Source organism: Tamandua tetradactyla, chromosome 2 (assembly GCF_023851605.1).
Source record: "Tamandua tetradactyla isolate mTamTet1 chromosome 2, mTamTet1.pri, whole genome shotgun sequence".
Lineage (NCBI taxonomy): Eukaryota > Metazoa > Chordata > Mammalia > Pilosa > Myrmecophagidae > Tamandua > Tamandua tetradactyla.
In genome coordinates this window covers 56061904-56082672 of record NC_135328.1, presented here as the reverse complement: position 1 = coordinate 56082672, position 20769 = coordinate 56061904, and the positions used below count along the sequence as shown (strand labels likewise).

At 40.9% G+C, this 20769-nt stretch overlaps 1 protein-coding gene across 18 annotated transcripts in view; it reads left to right on the top strand.

Moving 5' to 3' along the window:
* The window catches only part of AK8 (adenylate kinase 8), a 193674-nt gene that overhangs the window by 21679 nt on the left and 151226 nt on the right, over window positions 1-20769 (top strand). For 15 of the 18 annotated variants that reach the window (XR_013170131.1, XR_013170154.1, XR_013170138.1 and 12 more), the window contains one exon: window positions 9349-9417. The exons of 1 other annotated variant lie outside the window; for it this stretch is intronic. Coding sequence is in view for 14 of the 17 variants with exons in the window: in XM_077147378.1 (XP_077003493.1) it covers window positions 9349-9417 (69 nt within the window). In the remaining 3 variants the exon portion in view is untranslated. Of the gene's footprint in view, window positions 1-5928; window positions 6264-6453; window positions 7050-9348; window positions 9418-20769 lie in introns of those variants that run through there. 2 more of the 18 variants (XM_077147409.1, XM_077147413.1) reach the window with 2 other exon arrangements.

Genomic DNA, 20769 nt, shown 5'->3' with positions numbered 1-20769 from the left:
GGACATTTTGGCTGTTTCCATCTCTTTGCAATTGTAAATAACGCTGCTATAAACATTGGTGTGCAAATGTCCGTTTGTGTCTTTGCCCTTAAGTCCTTTGAGTAGATACGGATGTTTGGTTTTTGAAATCCACCAACCCTTTGTTTGAAAACATTTTTTCAAGTGAGATACAGGGCTTGATCACATTATTTCTCTTTAATATAAAGAGAAACCAAATCCATTTTGGAGCATAAGCAGATACGTGCCCTTTTAGGTTTTCTTACTGAGTCTGGAATTTCTCTTGCTCGGGGAAGCCTCTGAGAACTCTGCTGACACTCCTGTGTTTTGAGCATCGGTTATAGATGAGGTGCTTTCCATGTCTTCCCTTCTTGCCTCCCAACCTCAATGCAAAGAGCATCTCCCCTTTGCCAACTAATGAGAAAACCAAGGCCTGTTGAGGTTAAATAATTGCCTAGGACTAGGCCTGGATTAAGCAATTGATGCCCTAAACACAGGCCTTCCCCTGCTTAAAATTAGAGAGTATTAAATGTCCAGCACAGGAATTAGCTGATGAGTTAAGTGCCAGCTAGACCCAGCCAGCTGGGTTTACACTCAAAGGAGGCAAAACTCTCACACCATAAAATGGAAACATCTGCTATCTGATGACACCTTCAAACCAAACTTTTAAAATTTAGTCACTCACCAAACCAAGGGAAAAAAACATTTTTTTCACAATGCAGATTAAAGTTGCATTAAATGGCCAATAAAAGATAATTACAGAAAAATTTGGATAAAGTGGAGTGTGGCAGTGAAGGAATTAAGGGCACGACCTCTAGGGGGTGAAAACTCTGTGGTGCCCCCTTTCCTGATGCCCTAAGCAGGTGCTTATTTTGTGTAATGGTTAATCCAGGGTTTCCCGGGGTCCTGTAGTAAGTCAGGGTGAGAACTCTGGGTCTTTCACAAGCTCACAAGCTGTACATCCTGGTCAGGTGCCCAGGGGGGAGCAGGAGCAGCTCTGGTGTGTGGAGAGAGGGCACAGAGAGGTCAGGTAGCATGGGCCAGCTGTGAGGGCCCTGTAGGGGTGAGGGCAGTTCTCGGAGATGAGAGGTATGACTTTGGCAGATCTATACCACCTGCCCCCCAAACACACCCCACAATTGCCTATTACAAGGACTTGATAGAAAAAAAGGAAAGCATCATTCAGCCAGGTCAGCCACTCCTTTGAGGAATCAATTTAAAAACTGCTTAACCAAGTGGAGTTCCTGTCCCTGTATTCCCTGGCCAGGACTTTCAACACGTGAGGAATCCCCCCTCAGCCCCCACCCTGCCCCCACAGCTGCTCCCGTAGGTTGGGAGGCCACCAGCTTTGGGGTGGGGAGCATGGTTTTGAAAAGAAGTAGTTGTCTCATTTTTGCAGAAGATAAGCTTTTAACGGTGGGGGAGGCAAACTTATTTCTAGGATAAAGATGCTTTTATTAGGTTCATAAAATTCAACATAGAAGCAGTAGTTTAAGGAAATTCCTCCAGGGTTCCATTACGCTAATTATCAACATATTTCAGACCACATCCAAGTGCTTTCAAGGGTGCCCTGTTGGGGTTCCTAGGCTCAGAAACACAGGTGGAGGGAAGATGAAAGGCCAGGACGTCAGGCCTAATCAAGGAGTAAAAGGTTCTGAGGCGCCGAAATGGGTGCGTGTCAGGGCTCGGCTGTGTGTGCCCTTGTCTGCAGGTGGCCGCCTGCCAGGAGAGGCCTCTCATTAAATGCCATCTTTAAATCTTCTGCTGATTTGGTGTCTTTATGGTTCTTTTTTCTTCAAGTAGCAATAATACCTTCAAACACCTAATTTTCTCCTGCTAATCTTGGCTCTGCTCTCCTAAGCAGAATCCTCTTGTGTTGCTGGTGTTAATGAAGGTATCTCCATTTAAGGCATGTCCAAATGCTTTCCAAAATATTTCCTCATCACCTACTATGTGCCAAGCACTATTCTGCATTGATATGAGAGATCCAAAGATGAATTCCTTCTCCTTGCCCCTGTGAATTTCCAGCCCAGTGTGGGTGGGACTGACTACCACAAAACTAAGCACAAAATAGGATGGGTTTGGTTGATAAATTTATTTATTCAGTAAATGTTCTCTGAGCACCCACTGAGTCCCATGCATTGGCTCTAGACTGGGAGGGTGGTGCAGGCTGTGAGATTTAGGGGCTCCATGGAGCTGTAATCACACCATAACTGTGATGTTCCATGACATGGAAGAGCCAGGAAAGGGCAAATTTGCCGCTGAGGATGCTTGAGATTCAGGGTGGCCAGTGGATTGGAGACAGCTTTTGTCTTGTTTTTAATGTTTATTATGAAAAAGGGTAAAGATATGCAGAAGTGGAGAGAATGATATAAGGAACTCATATGTACCCATAACCCAGCATCAACAGGTATCAACTCATGATCAGTGTTGCTTCATGTATACCCCCACCGGCTGCCCCTACCCCAGGTTATTTAAAGCACACCCATACAGCATTTAATTTCATTCATAGATGTTTTAGTCTCTAACTCCTAAAGATAAGAGATTTTTTTTAATGAAAGCACACACGTACATTATCACACCTTGAAAACAATAATTCCAATATCTGGTCAGAGTTAAAATCTTTCTTGTGTTTTTTTGGCTCCTCTCTCACTCTGCCCAGCCCCAAGCACACTCTGCTATTGTGCTGTCATTCTCTGCTCCACCTCTAAACCGACCATCTGATTCATCAGTTCTTCTGAGCCAGAGCCAGAAGAGATGCTCAATGCCCTGATACCCCTGACTAGCGCTGGCATTTACAGCTGAGGCCATTGGCTGGGGACCAGGCTGCTTTGTTTGTCTGATTTGGGCTTCACTTGGATGATGACTTGGAGGGTGTCAGGGACGCAAGGTGAAAGCAACCGAAAGGAATGTCAAAGTGACGCCGGTTTTGACAATACTGTTTCCAGTGGTTCTGCTTCAGCTCCCACCTTTGCTTCTCACCACAGTAACTTTAGCACCTTTCTCTTCAAACCCTTTCCCCACCAAAATGCACCTCCTTGGCCCCAGCCAAGGCCCCTTTTGCTCCCCTTTCCTCCTCTTTATTAAGTTAAATGGACTTTTGCCAAGTCCTTTTCCCTCATCTATTTTCTCTGGTCCCATCTCTAAGTGGACCTTCAGATTCACCATCAAAACACCAAAAGGTTCCAGTGAAGGAAGCCCTGGGGCTTGGGGAAGGGGAGCAAGGCTGAGATTAGTGGGGCCAGCCGGGAGCCCAGGGTGCAAAATTTAAGGAAACACCCACTTTTAGGCACCTACCTTTGCATTTGCATGAGCCTGTGTGTGAGTGCCTCCTTAAATTTTACATGCTAGGGCCTTGCTCACCTAACTTTAGTCCTGCCAGTGGCATGGAGTTTGGGAATTCAGAGAAGAGCAAAGCTGGAGTTCTATTAGGAGGAGTTGGGAGAAACTGGAGCATTGGTTTATAATCATGTGGGAGGTGAAAAGAAGGTGAAGAGTTTCCGTGGTAAAAAGGATGATTTTCTTTAGCAGGAGCTGAATGTGATTGTTCTGGGGTGTTTCAGATTTATGACCATTGACTTGTTCTGTTAAAAAACAAAAACCACAAAGCCTTTATTATGGAAATCATGGCAGGAAGAAAATATATTTGCAAAGTTAAAACTAGCTAGTCCAGAGGTTCTCAATCTTAGTAGTACATGAGAATCACCTGGGCGTCTTAAAAAGTTATCCATGCCTGAGTCCCAACAACTCATTTTGTCCAAATCTCTATGAGTAGAGCCAGGTAACAGCATTTAAAAATGCTCCCCAGGGAATTCTAATTTCTGCCAGTTGAGAACCACTGATTTAGTTCCCAGCTACTGCTCCTCTTTTTCTCACAGCAATTATTATTTTTAAAAACAATTTCTTGCTAAATCAAGGTTCCTTTGGAATGCAGCTGTTGGATTAGAGCAGAACAGCCTGTGTCTGTTGTGTGAATGGCCCAACTTCTGAAGGCTGATAGAACAAGAAGGAGCCTTTCCCAGGACTGGTTCTTCCTAACTTCAGTTTTCCACTCTGTTTACAAATAAAAATATGATATAACCTACTATACCCAAGACTTCCAGCTTTCCTGCATCACTATTTTCCTTAATATCCAAATAAGAACTTTTGCCCTCATCTCGCATCTGTCTCTACAAGAAACTTAGTCCCTTCTCGAATATTTCTGAGAACCTCTGGGAGTTGTCCACCAGCTCTTGCTTCCCAGTCCAGCTCCTGCTTCCCAGTCCTGTCACCTCTGGCCATTTCATCTTCTTCCTTCCTTGCTGCTCTTGTTTCCTGGAGGCTGCTCTGAGACAAAGAACGGAATTAGTCCTTTTTTTTTTTTTTTAACATGGGCAGGCACTGGGAATCGAACCCAGGTCCTCGGGCATGGCAGGCAAGCACTCTTACCTGCTGAGCCACTGTGGCCCGCCCTGGAATTAGTTCTTAAGGTCCCTCATTTCCTAAGACAATCACTAGCCCAAGGCAGTGGTAGGTGACAGGCCTTTCACTTTTGGAGTCGTAGAGTATAATTATAGCACAAGACAAGAAACAGCTAAACCTGAGGATCAGCCATTGTAACTCCTTTTAAAGTTCTCCTTTTAAAGTTCATTGGCCTTTCCCAACCACAGGGCCACTCTTTTTTTTTTTAATTTTTTAATTAAAAAATATATATAACAACAAACAAACACAAACATTCTTAACTTATGATCTTTCCATTCTACACATATAATCAGTAATTCACAATATCATCACATAGTTGCATATTCATCATCATGATCATTTCTTAGAACATTTGCATCAATTCAGAAAAAGAGATAAAAAGGTAACAGAAAAAAATTCATGCATACCATACCCCTTACCCATCCCTTTCCCTTTCATTGATCACTAGCATTTCAATCTAAATTTATTTTAACATTTGTTTCCCCAATTTACTTTTATTCCATATGTTTTACTCATCTGTTGATAAGGTAGATAAAAGGAGCATCAGACACAAGATTTTCACAATCACAGTCACATTGTGAAAGCTATATCATTATACAATCATCTTCAAGAAACATGGCTACTAGAACACAGCTCTGCATTTTCAGACAGTTCCCTCCAGCCTCTCCATTATATCTTGACTAACAAGGTGATATCTACTTAATGCGTAAGAATAACCTCCAGGATAACCTCTCAACTCTGTTTGGAATCTCTCAGCCATTGACACTTTATTTTGTCTCATTTCACTCTTCCCCCTTTTGGTTGAGAAGGTTTTCTCAATCCCTTGATGCTGAGTCTCAGCTCATTCTAGGATTTCTGTCCCATGTTGCCAGGAAGGTCCGCACCCCTGGGAGTCATGTCCCATGTAGATGGGGGAGGGCAGTGAGTTTGCTTGTCAAGTTGGCTGGAGAGAGAGGCTACATCAGAGCAACAAAAGCGGTTCTCTTGGGGGTGACTCCTAGGCCTAATTTTAAGTAGGTTTGACTTATCCTTTGTGGGGTTAAGTTTCATATGAACAAACCCCAAGATTGGGGGCTCAACCTATAGCTTTGGTTGTCCACACTGCTTGTGAGAGTATCAAGAATTCAACTTGGGGAAGCTGAATTTTCCCCCTTTCTCACCATTCCCCGAAGGGGACTTTGCAAATACTTTTTTATTCACAGTTCAACTCACTCTGGGATTTATCGGGGCATCACTCTGGACAAACCAACAAAATCTCATGTCCTACTCAAGGTTCCATGTACTTAAGGTATTCAATTAAGCTGTCTATATAAGTTATATTAGGAAATGCATTAGTCAAAATATAAATTTTGTACCAAATAAACATTTTTTTGCTTTAGTCTCACACATAAGTTAAAATTTTAAAATATTAATTACCATCTATTTTCAACACCCTGCAGTAATGACATTCCTTTGTTCTTCCTCATGCAGAAACATCTTTTAAATTTATTACAGGGCCACTCTTACTAGACACCAGCCTCTGTGGGCATGTCTGGACACATTGTGGAGTTTGCTCTCTCCCTCCCTTTACCCCCGGCCCCCTCCTTCCAAACCTCCTGTCTCTCCATTCCAGACTGGCTGGACCCTGCCTAAAAGAGTCAGTTCATGCCATCTACTCAACCTGTTTGGTAACTACAAGAAACAGCAGAAGCTTTGAAAATAGGCTTCTTAAGGATGTTCTGATCGGTTTTTAGATGGGCCCAAGACAAGTACTCAGCTTTTCAAGTCAAGTACTGGGTTCTGTGATGAGCCCCTTTAGGGGGAAGGTATGGCAACTGGACAGAGCAGGGAGTCTCAATTGTCCCTCTCCCCACATAACTCCCAAAGTTCATAACTGTAAATAAAAATCCCCTTATCTATTGAACAAGTATCCCCCACCAAGGTGATTCAAGTGTTCCTGAGAGTGGGGCATGGGTGATGGGGCAATGTTTTTAGCAGAGCTCATTTAATTCGCAGGCCACCTTGTTATTCAGAAGAGGAACCTGAGGCTTGGAGAAGTTAAGTGGCATTCCCAAGGGAAGAGCCAGGATTTGAACCTCCACATTGACTGCCTTTGAGTGGCAAATCTATTGTATCCTTCAAAAGGAGGGGCAACACATCTAAGGGTTAATTTTGGTCATTCTGCCATACGGACCCAGGAAAGCTTCAAAATTTGGCTAATTTTGAAGCCAAAATTGGGAGTTGGAAGGAGAAGAGCAAATGCAGTAGATCATTTCAGGGCGAGGAATCAGAAGCGGGGACAGGGGTGTGTTGCTTTGCCACCAAGCAGGAAGACAAGGGATCAGGGGTCTGTCCCCTGAGCTGAGGCTTGTCTTAGAAAAGGAATAGCTTCATTGGGTCCCATCAGTTTGTCCCCGATTCTCTTCAAAAAGGAGGGGGTCCTGGGGTGGGAAGCATCTCAGAACTCTGGAAGAGAGAGCCTGATTCCTGCAAAGACACTTTGGCAGAGCTTCAAGAAGAGGCCCCTTGGAAGCCCCCAGCTGTTGGCGTGACACATGAAAGCTGGCATTAAGACAGCACAGTGGTGGAGACCTGTGGGGGGTGCCCAGGAGGTACCTCTCCCCTACCATGCGCCTTTCAACTTCCTTGTTCTTTGACTGGCTTTCAGCCCCATGTGTCCCCAGTACCTGTTTGAACACTGCCTTCTGAATGGGTGTTGTCAGGGAGGGGAGATGAATCAAGGGAATGATGAAGCACTGCATTAGCCCCTAACAGGAGTGAATACTACTTTGCCCTGTGTGAAGAGGGGACAGGAGGAGACAGTAGGGAATAGGAGGAGATGGGATGGCAGGGGAAGAGGCTGGAGGTGGGAATCTGGAAGGGAGGGGCAAGGCTGCTTCCTGTCAGCCCCCCTTCCCTGGTCTTCCTGGGAAAATTTCCGAGGATATCTGGGAGAACATGGGTACTGACAGAAAGACACCTTCCTTCTCGAGCAACTTTTCCCCCGCTTGGGCTAGGGCTCTTTGGTGCTTGAATTTGCTGAAGCTAGTGGCTCTCTAAGTGTGGTCCCAGGGCTAGCGTCAGCATCACCTGAGAACTTGTTAGAAATCCAAATTTGAGGCCTCATCCCAAATGTCCTGAATCAGAAATTCTGGGGGTGGAAACCAGCAATATATGCTTTAACAGTCTCTCCTGGGATTCTGATGAACCCTCAAGTTAAGACCCTCTGGTTTAGAAATGGGGAGGGGGTAAATATAGGGACACAGAGGTGTCTCAGGAGTTGTTGAAACCAGAGACTGGCTGCTAGCTAGACTCCCTCTTGTCCCTCTTGTTTGTTAGAAAGATTAGACTCAGTTATGGAAATCGAGATATTGGTTCTGGCCAGAAGAAGAAAGTTCAGATGAGAGAAAGCAGAGGGAAGGCCCTTTTAGCCTCCTACCTATACACCCCACCACCACCTGTATTTATTTGTCATTTCCAAACCTGGCTGGGCTGGCCAGTGAGTGAAATGCTTAAGAGACAGGGCTCTGGCTAGACCTGAAGGGTTTAAATCCTGACTGCTCCTCCTGGCTGTTTAACCCTGGGGAAGTGACTTAGCCTCTCTGAGGCTCAGTTCTCCATTTGTAGAATGGAGACAAAAGTAGAACAGCTTGGCGGGCCGCGGTGGCTCAGCGGGCAAGAGTGCTTGCCTGCCGTGCCGGAGGACCCCGGTTCGATTCCCGGCCCCAGCCCATGTAAAAAACAAACAAACAAACAAAATATAATAAAACAAGAAAATGTTTAAAAAAAAAAAAAAAAAAAAAGTAGAACAGCTTGTACAAGCATTGTTGTAAAAATCCAATAATTTAATGGTTGGAGCAGTGCCTGGCATGTAGTATGTGCTCAACAAATGCTAGCCATTATTATTACTACTTGTTGAATGAATTGAGAAATATAAAATTTTGTTAATTCAGTCAGCCCAGGCTTTCTGTATCCTTGGTACTGTTCTGGGGGAGTGGTGTGCTGGTAAATATGTAACAACTAGCATTCAGGGAGGACAAGCTCTGATTTGTTGCATTTGCCCAGTTCTGTGGTATATATACTCTCACTGTGACCAATTTCAAGCTACTAGCATGAAGTCATAGAATGTGGAGTGGGGAAGAGCCTGTGTGAGCCAGTTCCCACATACCACTGGCTGGGGTGCAAAGGTTATTAGGTCTCCATCCCTTTCCTCAGTGAACTCTCACCTTACTGGGGAGACAGGCAGATGGACAGGCCATTGTAATGCAGTGCAGTTAGTGTAGTAATAGTTCTGCATGGAAGATTATGGGAGTACATGGAGACAGGGTCTCTGGACCCTGGATTTCACCTTTGATGGAGGAAAAAGAGCAACATGGTATTTATTGTACCCATCAGGGTTCTGGCAGGAAAGTGCTGGCTCATCCAAAGGGTTCACAGGAGAGACTTTAGTGAAAGGATAATTACAGAAGTATAGACAGAATTAAAGCACCCCACCCAGCTGGGGTTCCTGCGGGCATCAGTGCTGAGGGCTGGGGCTCGGGGGAACCCCTAGAGTTATTCAGCGTTCTGGGTGAAGAACCCAAGATATGCAGGGGTATGGAGGCATGAAAAGGTTTTGAGGGTGACACAGGTGTGACAGGGAGGGGACCATCAAAGCGGTGGTTGGTGGGATATAAAGCTCAAGAAAGGTAGAGGACAGAGGAGGCTGGGGTAAGGATAAAGGCCAATTGGGTGGTCCTGAGCTTTATAGAAGCCTTAGGGGTTTAGTCAGGAATTCTGAAAAAATATTGTTGACACAACTGAGTCCTCTCAGGTTTCCATTTTATCCCACATTCCTACCAGTTGTATGTCCCTTTGAGCTCCAAGGTGCAAGTTCCAGCCCTCATTTTGTGTATGTTGTGTTTCTTTCAGACAGTTCCCAGCAGATTGCTGGTCAGTCTGATTCAGGAACGTCTGAAGGATGAGGACTGCATCAGGCGGGTAAGAACTCTCATGTGGAGTCAGCTTGGGAGTTCCCAGAGAGAGGGGGTTTTATTAACAGGATAAAGGAAAGGCTGAGGGTGGCATATGCTAATTTCCTGGAGCAGGGATGACCAAAGGTATACAAGGAAAGCTTTCTTGACAGAGAAAGACAATAACAGTCACACAGGAACTCAGTGAAGATTAGCCTGTGGACCCTGGATTTCATCTTTGATGGAGTTAAAAGAGCAACATGGAATGTGCCGTAACCTTAAGGGTTCCACTTAACAGAGTCACAGGAGAAAGTTTAATGAAAGGTTAATTACAGAAGTGTGGACAGAATTAAGGGAACCAACAAGCAAGGGTGAAGTGCACGAGACTAGCAGCAGCATGGAGCTGTTACATTTCTGGACCTGTGAAGGGGCAGGGAACAGAATGGATTATAACCATAGGAGCCCAAGGGGTCAGGTTACCATGGTAGGTCAGGTTACCATGGTAGGTAGGTAGGTACCAAATGGTGAGATTTAGGTTGAGGTTGGTTCATATGTTTACATTCAGATGTCCAATTCAGATTACCAAATGGTGGAGGGGTAGAGAGAAAATTGGAGTTACCCCAAGCTCTTTCCTCCCAACCTTTGATCTCCTGCCAGGGCCCTCTTTGGCCAGACACAGTGAAGCCAGAGGGCAAGGGGCCTAGGTGAAGCAATCCATTGAGGTCAACCTCCTGGTGCATGACAGATGGTGGAGAGAGACAGGAAGGGATCTGGAGGGTCCAACGGAGAACAACAAACAAAACCACCATCTGCTGAGCTCTGATGGGCACCATGTGAGAACTTTCCATGCGCTGACTTGTTTGATCCTCATGGGAACCCTTTTTTAGTTGGTATTATAACTCCCCCATTTTACAGATGAGGAAACTGAGGGTTGAGTGTGTGCTATGCAAATATTTTCACCCAGCCTGTAGTTTGTCTTTTCCTTCTCTTGACAGTGATTTTCACAGAGCAAAAGTCTTTAATTTAATGAAGTCCAATTTGTCTTTTTTTTTTATGGGATGTGCCTTTTGTGTTATGTCTAATCCCAGATCCCAAAGTCTTCTTGTTTTCTCCCAAATGTTTTATAGTCTTATGTTTTCTATTAGACTATGATCTACTTTAAGTAAATTTTTGCATAAGATGTGAGATTTAGGTTGAGGTTGGTTCATATGTTTACATTCAGATGTCCAATTGTTTCAACATCGTTTCTGGAAAAATGCTATTAAATTGCATTTGCATCTTTAAAAAAATCAATTGCCAGACTTGTGGGATCTATTTCTGGGCTCTCTAGTCTGTTTCCTTGATCCATTAATCTATCCCTTTGCTAATATCACACTGTCTTGATTACTATAGTTTTATAAACTTAAAATCTTAATCTTTTTTTTAATTAAAAAAATTTTTAAACATAACAACATACAAACATGAACATTCTTACCATATGATCATTCCATTCTTGGTATATAATCAAGAACTCACAATGGCATCACCATGATTGTTTCTTAGAACATTTGCATCAATTCAGAAAAAGAAATAGAAAGAAAAAAAATTACCATACCACTTACCTCTCCCTCTCATTGAATGCTAGTATTTCCATCTACCCAATATATTTTAGCCTTTGTTTCCCCTAGATTTTTCTATACCTCTTATCACTCCTTTTCATTGATCATTAGCATTTCAATCTACTAAATTTATTTTAATGCTTGTTCCCCCCCTTATTTATTTATTTTTAATCAGCATGTTTTACTCATCTGTCCGTACCTTAGATAAAGGAGCATCAGACACAAGGTTTTCACATAGCACACAATCACCTTGTGAAAGCTCTATCATTATACAATCATCTTCAAGAAACATGGCTACTGGAACACAGCTCTACAGTTTCAGGCAGTTCCCTCCAGCCTCTCCGATATAACTTAGCTAAAAAGGTAATATCTGTATAATGCGTAAGAATAACCTCCAGGATAACCTCTCAACTCTGTTTGAGATCTCTCAGCCATTGACACTTTATTTTGTCTCATTTCTCTCTTCCCCCTTTTGGTCGAGAAGATTTTCTCAATCCCTTGATGCTAAGTCCCAGCTCATTCTAGGATTTCTGTCCCACGTTGCCAGGAAAGTTTACACCCCTGGGAGTCATGTCCCACGTAGAGAGGGCGAGGGCAGTGAGTTTGCTTGTCAAGTTGGCTGAGAGAGAGAGGCTGCATCTGAGCAACAAAAGAAGCTCTCTGGGGTGACTCAGGCCTAATTTTAAGTAGGCTTAGCCTATCCTTTGTGGGGATAAGTTTCATATGAACAAACCCCAGTATTGAGGGCTTGGCCTATTACTTTGGTTGTCCCCATTGCTTGTGAGAATATCAAGAATTTTCCACATAGGGGAATTGAATTTCCCCCCTTTCTCACCATTCCCCCAAGGGGACTTTGCAAGTACTTTTTATTCACAGTTCAAATCACTCTGGGATTTATCAGGGCAACACTTTGGACAAACCTACAAAATCTCATGCCCTATTCAAGGTTCCATATATTTAAACTGTCCACATAAGTTATATTAGGAAATGCACTAGTCAAAATATAAATTTTGTACAAATAAACATTTTTTGCTTTAGTCTCACACATAAATTAAAGTTTTAAAATATGAATTACCATCTATTTTCAACATTCTGTAATATTGACAGTCCTTTCTTCTTCCTCATGCAAAACATTTTTTAATTTGTACATTTAGTCATTATCATTGTACACTCTAGGCAGTCCTAGATTATACCATCTCAGTCTTTATCATCTATCTTTCCTTCTAATTTCATCTGTGTCCCCAGCCCTCTTCCCTCTATCATTCTCACATTCAGCTTCATTCAGTGTACTAACATTATTGTATTACAGTTAGGTAGTATTGTGCTATCTATTTCTGAATTTTTACAATTAGTCCTGTTGCACAATCTGTGTCCCTTCAGCTCCAATTACCCAATATCTACCCTATTTCTATCTGCTAATCATCTCTGTTCTTAACTGAAATTCTCCGAATTCATTCACTAATGTTAGTTCATATCAGTGAGACCATACAGTATTTGTCCTTTTGTTTCTGGCTAATCTCACTCAGCAAAATCTTAATCTTAGGATGTTATTCTTCTTTGCCAAAATTGTTTTGGCTATTCTAGTCACCTTGCCTTTCCATATACATTTTAGAATTAACTTGTTCGATTCAACAACAGACAAAGTTCTGCTGAAATTATGGTTGGATTGGCAATAAATTCATAAGTGAGTTTGAGGAGAGTTGATATCTTTTTCATGTTGAGTCTTCTAAACCATAAACATGCCATCTCTCCCCATTTATTTAGATCTTTTCCTATTTCTTTCATCAGCATTTTGTTGTTTTTAGCATACGGACTCTTTACATGTTTTGTTAGAATTATACCTAAATATTTCATTTCTTTGAAGTGATTATATTCTTTTTTTTATGTTGAGTTCTAATTGCTCATTATTAGTTGTTTTGGTTTGTGAATGTTGCTGAATTGCAATATACCAGAAATAGAATGGTTTTTATAAAGGGGATTTATTAAGTTACAAGTTTACAGTTTGAAGGCCACAAAAATGTCTAAACTAAGGCATCGAGAAAAAGATACCTTCACTCTGAAGAAAGGCCAATGTCTGTTATATGCTGTTCTAGTCTGCCAAAGCTGCAAGAATGCAACACATCAGAAATGGACTGGCTTTTAATGAAAGGGGATCTATTTAGTTAAAAACACATAGTTCTGGGTGGGCCATGGTGGCTCATCAGGCAGAGTTCTCGCCTGCCATGCCGGAGACCCAGGTATAGTCCCAGTGCCTGCCCATGTAAAAAAAAAAAAAAAAAAGCAAACAAAAAACCATATAGATCTTCAGAGGAAAGGCATTTAACTTTCATCTGAGGTTCTCTCTTACACAGAAAGGCGCACGGCAATCTCTGCTGGCCTTCTGAGGTTCTCTCTTACACAGAAAGGCACACGGCAATCTCTGCTGGCCTTCTGAGGTTCTCTCTTACACAGAAAGGCACACGGCAATCTCTGCTGGCCTTCTCCCCAGGCTTCTGAGTTCCAACAGCTTTCCCCGGGGTGATTCCTTTCTGCATCTCCAAAGGCCTGGGCTGAGCTGTGTGTGCTGAGATGAGGTATGCTGAGCTGTTTGGGTTGAGCTCTCTCATTTAAGCATCCAGCCAATTAAATCAAACATCATTCATTATAGCAGGCACTCCCCCTAGCTGACTGCAGATGTAATCAGTGACAGATGAAGTTCACATGCCATTGGCTCATGTCCACAGCAACAGAACGAGGCACCTTCACCTGGCCAAGTTGACACCTGAACCTAACTACCACATATGGGAAGGCACTTGGCTGGCATTTGCATCCATTCCTGGCTTCTGGTTTCAAATGGCTCTCTTAGACCCTGTGGCTCCTTTGGCTTCTGGCTTGCTTAGCATCTCATGGGAAGGCATATCACGACATCTGCTGGGCTCTGCATCTCCAAACATCCTTGTGTAGGGATCTGACCTCTCTGTCAGCATTCCAGGCATCTCCTTCAGCACTCTAAGCATCTCCAAATGTCTGTATCTATGTTGTTTCTGAGCTTTCTCCAAAATGTCTCCCCTTTTAAAGGACTCCAGTAAACTAATCAAGACACACCTTAAATGGAGAGAGCCACATCTCCATCTAGAAAGGAGGAAATATTAAACTTCCCCATCTGGGAAATTCTTAATATTCTCATAAGCAGTGGGGACAACCAATTCAATAGGCTGAGCCCTCAATCTTGGGGTTCACCCCTATGAAACTTATTCCTGCAAAGGAGAAGCTAAACCTACTTATGATTATGCCTAAGAGTCACCCCCAGAGAACCTCTTTTGTTGCTCAGATATGTCCTCTCTCTCTAAGCCAACTTGGCAGGTAAACTTTTTCTTTCTTTCCTTCTTTCTTTCCTTCTTTCTTTCTTTCTTTCTTCCTTCCTTCCTTCCTTCCTTCCTTCCTTCCTTCCTTCCTTCCTTCCTTCCTCCCTTCCTTCCTTCCTTCCTTCCTTCCTTCCTTCCTTTCTCTCTCTCTCTCTCTCTCTTCCTTCCTTCCTTCCTTCCTTCCTTCCTTCCTCTCTCTCTCTCTCTTTCTCTCTTTCTTTCTTTCTCTCTTTCTCTCTCTCTCTCTCTCTTTTTCTTTCTCTCTCTCTGTCTCTCTCTCTGTCTCTCTGTCTGTCTGTCTGTCTCTCTCTCTCTCTCTCACTCCCTCTCTCTCTCCCTCCTCCCTCCCTCCCTCCCTCCCTCCCTTCCTTCCTTCCTTCCTTCCTTCCTTCCTTCCTTCCTTCCTTCCTTCCTTCCTTCCTTCCTTCTTTCCTTCCTTCCTTCCTTTCTTTCCTCTCTCCCTCCCTTCCTCCCTCCCTCCCTTCCTTCCTTTCTTGTAGATTCCTTGGGATTTTTTACATAGGCAGTCGTGTCATTTGAAAATAGGGACAGATTTATTTATTTATTTATTTTCTAATTCGTATGCCTATTCTTTCATTTCCTGGCTATGATTTCCAGTAATACATTGAATAGGAGTAGCGAGAATGGAAATCCATGCCTTGCTCCCAATCTTAGAGGGAAAACTTTGTCTTTCACCATTGAATATAATAGTAGCTATAACTTTGTTTGTGTGTTCGTTTATTTTGCAGGACGTTCCCTCCTATTCTTAGATTGTTGAAAGTGTTTTTTGCTTTAATGAATGAATGTTGCAATTTGTCAAATGCTTTTTCTGCATCAGTTGATATGCTTATATTTTTTCTTCTTTAGAGATTTAATAAGGTGGATTACATTGGTTGATTTTCAAATACTGAGTGAAGATAACCTCCACTTAGTTGAAATGTGTTTTTTCTTTTATACATTGCTGGATTCAATTTGTTTACTTTTTATTTTGAGGATTTTTGCATCTGTGTTCATAAGGAATGTGGGTTTGTGCTCTTTGCTTATACTTTATCAGGTTTTAGTATGCTGGCCTCATAAAATTAATGTCCTTTCATCTTCAGTTTTCTAGAAGATGTTGTGTAGCATTGGTGTTATTTCTTCTTTATATGTTTGATAAATTTCAGCAGTGAAATGATATGAGCCTAGAGATTTCTTTCTTAAAAGGTTTTTGAACAAAATTCAATTTCTTTAATAGTTATAAGGCTACTCAGGTTATTTATTTGTGTATTTCGTTAGTGGGTGCATGGTCCGGGAATCGAACCTGGGTTTCCCACATGGAAGGTGAGCATTCTACCACTGAACCACCCATGCACCCCTCAGGTTATTTATGTAATCTTGAGTGAGTTGGGGTAGTTTGCGGTTTGTGCCATTTACTTTAAGTTGCCAGGTTTATGTGCATAAAATTGTTCATATTATTCCCTTAATATTCTTTTGATACCTTCAGGGTCATTTTACCAAGTTCCTGACATTCCTGGTTTTGCTAATTTGTGTTTTCTCTTTTTGTCCTTTGCCAGTTTTGCATGAGGTTCATCAATTTTATTGACCTTTTCAAATACACAGTTTTTTTTTGCATTGATTTTCTCTATTGTTTTTCTATTTTTAATTGCATTTATATCTCCTCATGTCTTTTTTTTAGTTCCATACTTCAATTTGCTTTGGATTTATTTTGCTCTTTTTTGTTTGTTTGTTTCTTAAGTTGTAAGCTTAGATCATTGATTTAACACCTTATTTTCTAATGTAAGCAATTAATGCTAAAAATTTCCCTCTAGGCATTGCTTTAGCTACATTCCATAATTTTGTTAGGTTGTATTTTCATTTTCTTTCCCTTGAGAAGTCTCCATGGAGACTAAGAAGTGTTGTTTAATTTCTAGTTGTTAGGAGATATTCCTGCAATCATGTAAGTGATTTCTTGCTTAATTACATTGTGGTCAGAGAACATACTTTGTATGATTTAACTTCTTTTAAGTTTGTTAAGGTTTGTTTTATGACCCAGGGTGTGGTCTATCTGGGTACATATTCCAGGTGCACTTGAAAAGAATATATATTCTACTGTTTTGGGGTGGAATGTTTTGTAAATGTCAATTAGATTTCATTGGTTTATGGTGTTGTTGAGTTCTTCTGTATCGTTGCTCATCTTCTCTCTACATTATCAAGAGAGGAGTTTTGAAGTTCCCAGGTATAATTGTGGATTTGTCTGTTTCTATTTTCAGTTCTGTCAGTTTTTGCTTCAGTTTTGCGAAGCTCTGGTGTTAGGTGCATACACATTTAGGCCTGTTATGTCTTTGTGGGGTATTTAGCCTTTTATCATTATGTAGTGTCTCTCTTTTTTCCTGGCAGTTTTGATGCTCTGAAATTTATTTTGTCTGATATTAATATATTAATTCTCTGTTCTTCTTAGTGTATGCATGATATAACTTTTCCCATCCTTTTACTTTTAATCTACCTACATCATTATATTAGAAATGAGTTTCTTGTAGAGAACATGTAGTAGGGTCTTACTTTAAAAACTATTCTCACAATTTTTTTTCTTAACAGTTTACATACAGCAATAATTTATTCTGAAATGTTCATTTAGTTTCTACTGAAACATGACTCATGTCTCTTAAATAAAAGAGCAGCTGTCTCATCTCATATACCAGAATATACAACGAATTACAGCATAGCAAAGATTCTACTAACTTTCAGATAAAATCTAGTTCAGGTAAAATAATTTCATTCAATGTTTTACAGTTACATTTTTTTCTTTTCTAGCACAAAATAGTATAAAGTGTTATGCTGTAGCTATCTGTATGCACACCATGCGACCACAGAACTGTTAATCATTACTTCTGAAACACAATTTCTCTTTTAATTGGTATTTAAACCATTGGTATTTATGTAATTTATTGATATGTTTACATTTAGATCTACCATTTATTAGCTGTTTTCTGATCGTTCCCTCTGCTTTTTCTTTTCCTTCCTTCTTTTAATGATTTGAACATTTAAAAATATCCCATTTAAATTCATGTCATGTTTTTTACTATATCTTTTTGTATAGTTTCTTAGGTGAATGGCTTCTGATTATAATATACATTATTTTTCACATCTACTTAGAATCAGTATTTTACCACTTCAAGCAGAATATAGATACTTTACCACGATGTAGGTCCCTTTACCCTCCCTTCTTTATGTTATGATTGTTTACATCTGTACACATTGAAGATATGATCAGATAGCGTTAAAATTATTTCTTTCAGTTATGGAACATTTTAAAGAACTCAAGAGGAAAACAGTCTGTTATAGTTTCCCAGATATTTGCCATTTCTGTTGTTCTGTCTTCATTCTTGAAGCTACAAATTTCCCTTACATCTCATATTCTTTGTGTCTAAAAAACTTCCTTTAGCAATTCTCTTAGAGTAGGTCTGCTGGCAATGAATTCTCTTCATTTTCTTCATCTGAGAATGTCTTTATTTTGCCTTTGTTCTTGAAGGATATTTTTGCTGGATATAGAATTCTTGGTTGACAGTTCTTTTCTTTCAATACTTTACAAATGTTTTTCCACTTACTTTTGGCTACTATAGTCTCTGATGAAAAATCCACAGTTGTTCATATTCTTTTAATTAGTGTTTTAGTTTCCTAGGCTGCTCAAGCAAATATCATGAAATGAGTTGGCTTAAACAATGGGAATTTACTAACTTATGGTTTTGAGGCAAAATAAAAGTCCAAATTAAGGCATCATCAAGGTGATACTTTTTCACTGAAGACTGTGGCATTTAAGGAATGGTTGCTGGCAATATTTGGCTCCTCTGTTACATGGCATGTTGTTTTGTGGTGTCTCCTGGTCTCTCCTTCTCTTCTGGGTTCCATTGATATAGCTTCTTGGTTCCTGTGGCTTTCTCTTTCTCTGTCTGAATTTCATTCCACTTATAAAGGACTCCAGTAATAGGAATTAAGACCAATCCTCATTGAGGTGACTCCCACCTTAACTGAAGTAACTCATCAAAAGGTCCTACTGACATTGTGTTCACCCACAGGAATGGATTAACTTTAATAACATACTTTTGGGGTGTGCATACAGCTTCAAACCATCACAATTAGTAATGTATCTTTTTTCTCTGGCTGCTTTCATGACTTTTTTCTTTGTCTTTAGTTTTTTGTTTTGTTTTTGGCATGGGCAGGCACCGGAAATCAAACCTGGGTTTCCAGCATGGCAAGCAAGAATTCTGCCACTGAGCCACTGTCACACTGCCCTGTCTTTAGTTTTTAACAGTTTGATTATAATGTGCCTAGGCATAAATTTCTTTAAGATTAATCTTTTTGGGGTCTTCTGAGCTTCTTGAATTTGTAGGTTTATGTTTTTCACCAAACTTGAGGAGTTTTCAGCCATTATTTCTTCAAATATTTTCCTGTACCACATAATTCTTCTTTCTTTCCTCCTAGGATTCTAATGGCATGAATGCTAGATCTTTTGGTATTATCCCACAAATAAACTCTGTTCATTTTTTTTTTTCTTCTTTTTCAATATTTTCTCTGTTGTTCAGATTTGAACATTTTTATTGATTTGTCTTCAGGCTCATTAAATCTTCCCTTTGCCATCTCATTCTACAATTAAATCCATCCAGTGAGGTGTTTGTTTTGGTTTATTTTTATTTTTATTTTTCAGTTCTAAAACTTCCATTTGGTTCTTCTCTATATCTTCTATTTGTTTGTTGAGACTTTCTGTTTTTCCATTAATTTACTTGTTGGAGCATTTTAATAATAGCTGCTTTATAGTCCTTGATAACTCTAAGTCATGCCAGTGTTGACATCTGTTTACTTTTTTTTTTTTCACATGTGATTTGAGATTTGCCTGGTTCTTCCTGTGCTAAATAATTTTGAATCCTGGATATTTTAATATTGTTATGTGACTCTGAATCTTATTTACATCCTTTGGAGATTGTTGATTTTTTTGTCTTAGCAGGCAATTGATTCAGTTGGGTTTAGTCTGCAAGTTCCAACTAGCCTTCTCAGGGTTGTGGTTTCAGTGTCAATTGTTTTCAAAGCTTTTACAGTGCTATTAGCTCTGTCCTGAGTGAGTGCTCTCAGTGGCTGGATGGTCTCTAAGTCTTTGGTATGCCGTTTAGGGTGAGATCCATGCATGCGTAGCTGGGGAATGAGGCCATGTGTTCATAAATAACTTTAACTGGTTGTTTTGCTGGGGTCCCTCTCTTCCATCTCCCTGATAACCTACATTTCCCTGATGCTCCTTTCTTAAGTCTTCTGGTCAGAAAGCTAGGGCTTTATTTTCCTTGCTCTGCTGTGCACTTCCTGTGACTGTATCTGCAACAAAAACCAAGGGACAGGAGGACAGAGAAGAAAACTTGGTGGGGTTTTGTTCTCTCTCTTGGGACCACAGTTCCTCTGACTGGAGAGGAAGATTCCCCTCCCTCAGATTTTTAGGCACATGCAGGCCCCCTTTGTCATCGTTGTGCTGCCATAGCTTCAGCCATAGCAGGATTGCCTGGGGGCTGGAGTATGAGAAAACAGAGAAAAGGGGGAAAAAACACAGAGATTTCCCCTATTCTTTCTGTAATAGTAGGAGTTCTTTTTCCTGTTCTTTAAGCCAAAAGTAAAGAACTCCTCCTAGAGTGCTCTCTGTCCATGCGTGATACCCACTTTGAGATTTCAAGTTGCCTTAAAACCAGGCTGGGGGATACTGGGTTTGGTGGTATTTTGAATTCTGGTTTTCTTCCCCAATTCACACAACTATTTTTCTGAATTCTCAAATACGTTCCCCCCTTCTCCACCCCCAATGCATTCTGTTTATGTATTTATTGTATCTGCTTTCAGTGGGAGAGACAGGGTGGGGTATACACCTTACCATGACCTGTAATGTGTGTGCTTTTTTATTTTTTTAACACGCACATACACATTTGTTTAAGAATTGATTGGGAGGTCCCAAATCTGGAAATGTATCTGAGAATCTTTCCAGTATACTAACAAGTGAGTAGCAATTCTCACAGGCTTGCTCTGCATGGTACAGTGAGTATAAATTATAAAAGAGCCATGAATAAACTGTAGTATGGGGTTCAAAATCTCATCTGAATAGCATATTTTCCTGTGAACTCAAAATTGTTCACAGTAAGCTGAGAGTCTCCCATTGTCCAGTGATAGGCAAGTGTCCAAAGCTCAGAGGCATACTAAACCAGAGGTAGACAAACTTTTTATGTAAAGGCCGGAATGTAAATGTTTTATATTTTGTGAGCCATATAGTCTTTGTTGCAACTTAACTCAATTCTGATATATTGTGAAAGCAGCCATAGATAACAAATAAATCAAAAGGCATGGCTGTAGTCCCAAAAAAACTTTATTTCCAAAAGCAGTCAGGAAGCCAGATTTGGGCCCAGGTCCCATAATTTATCAACCCCTATTCTAAATGAT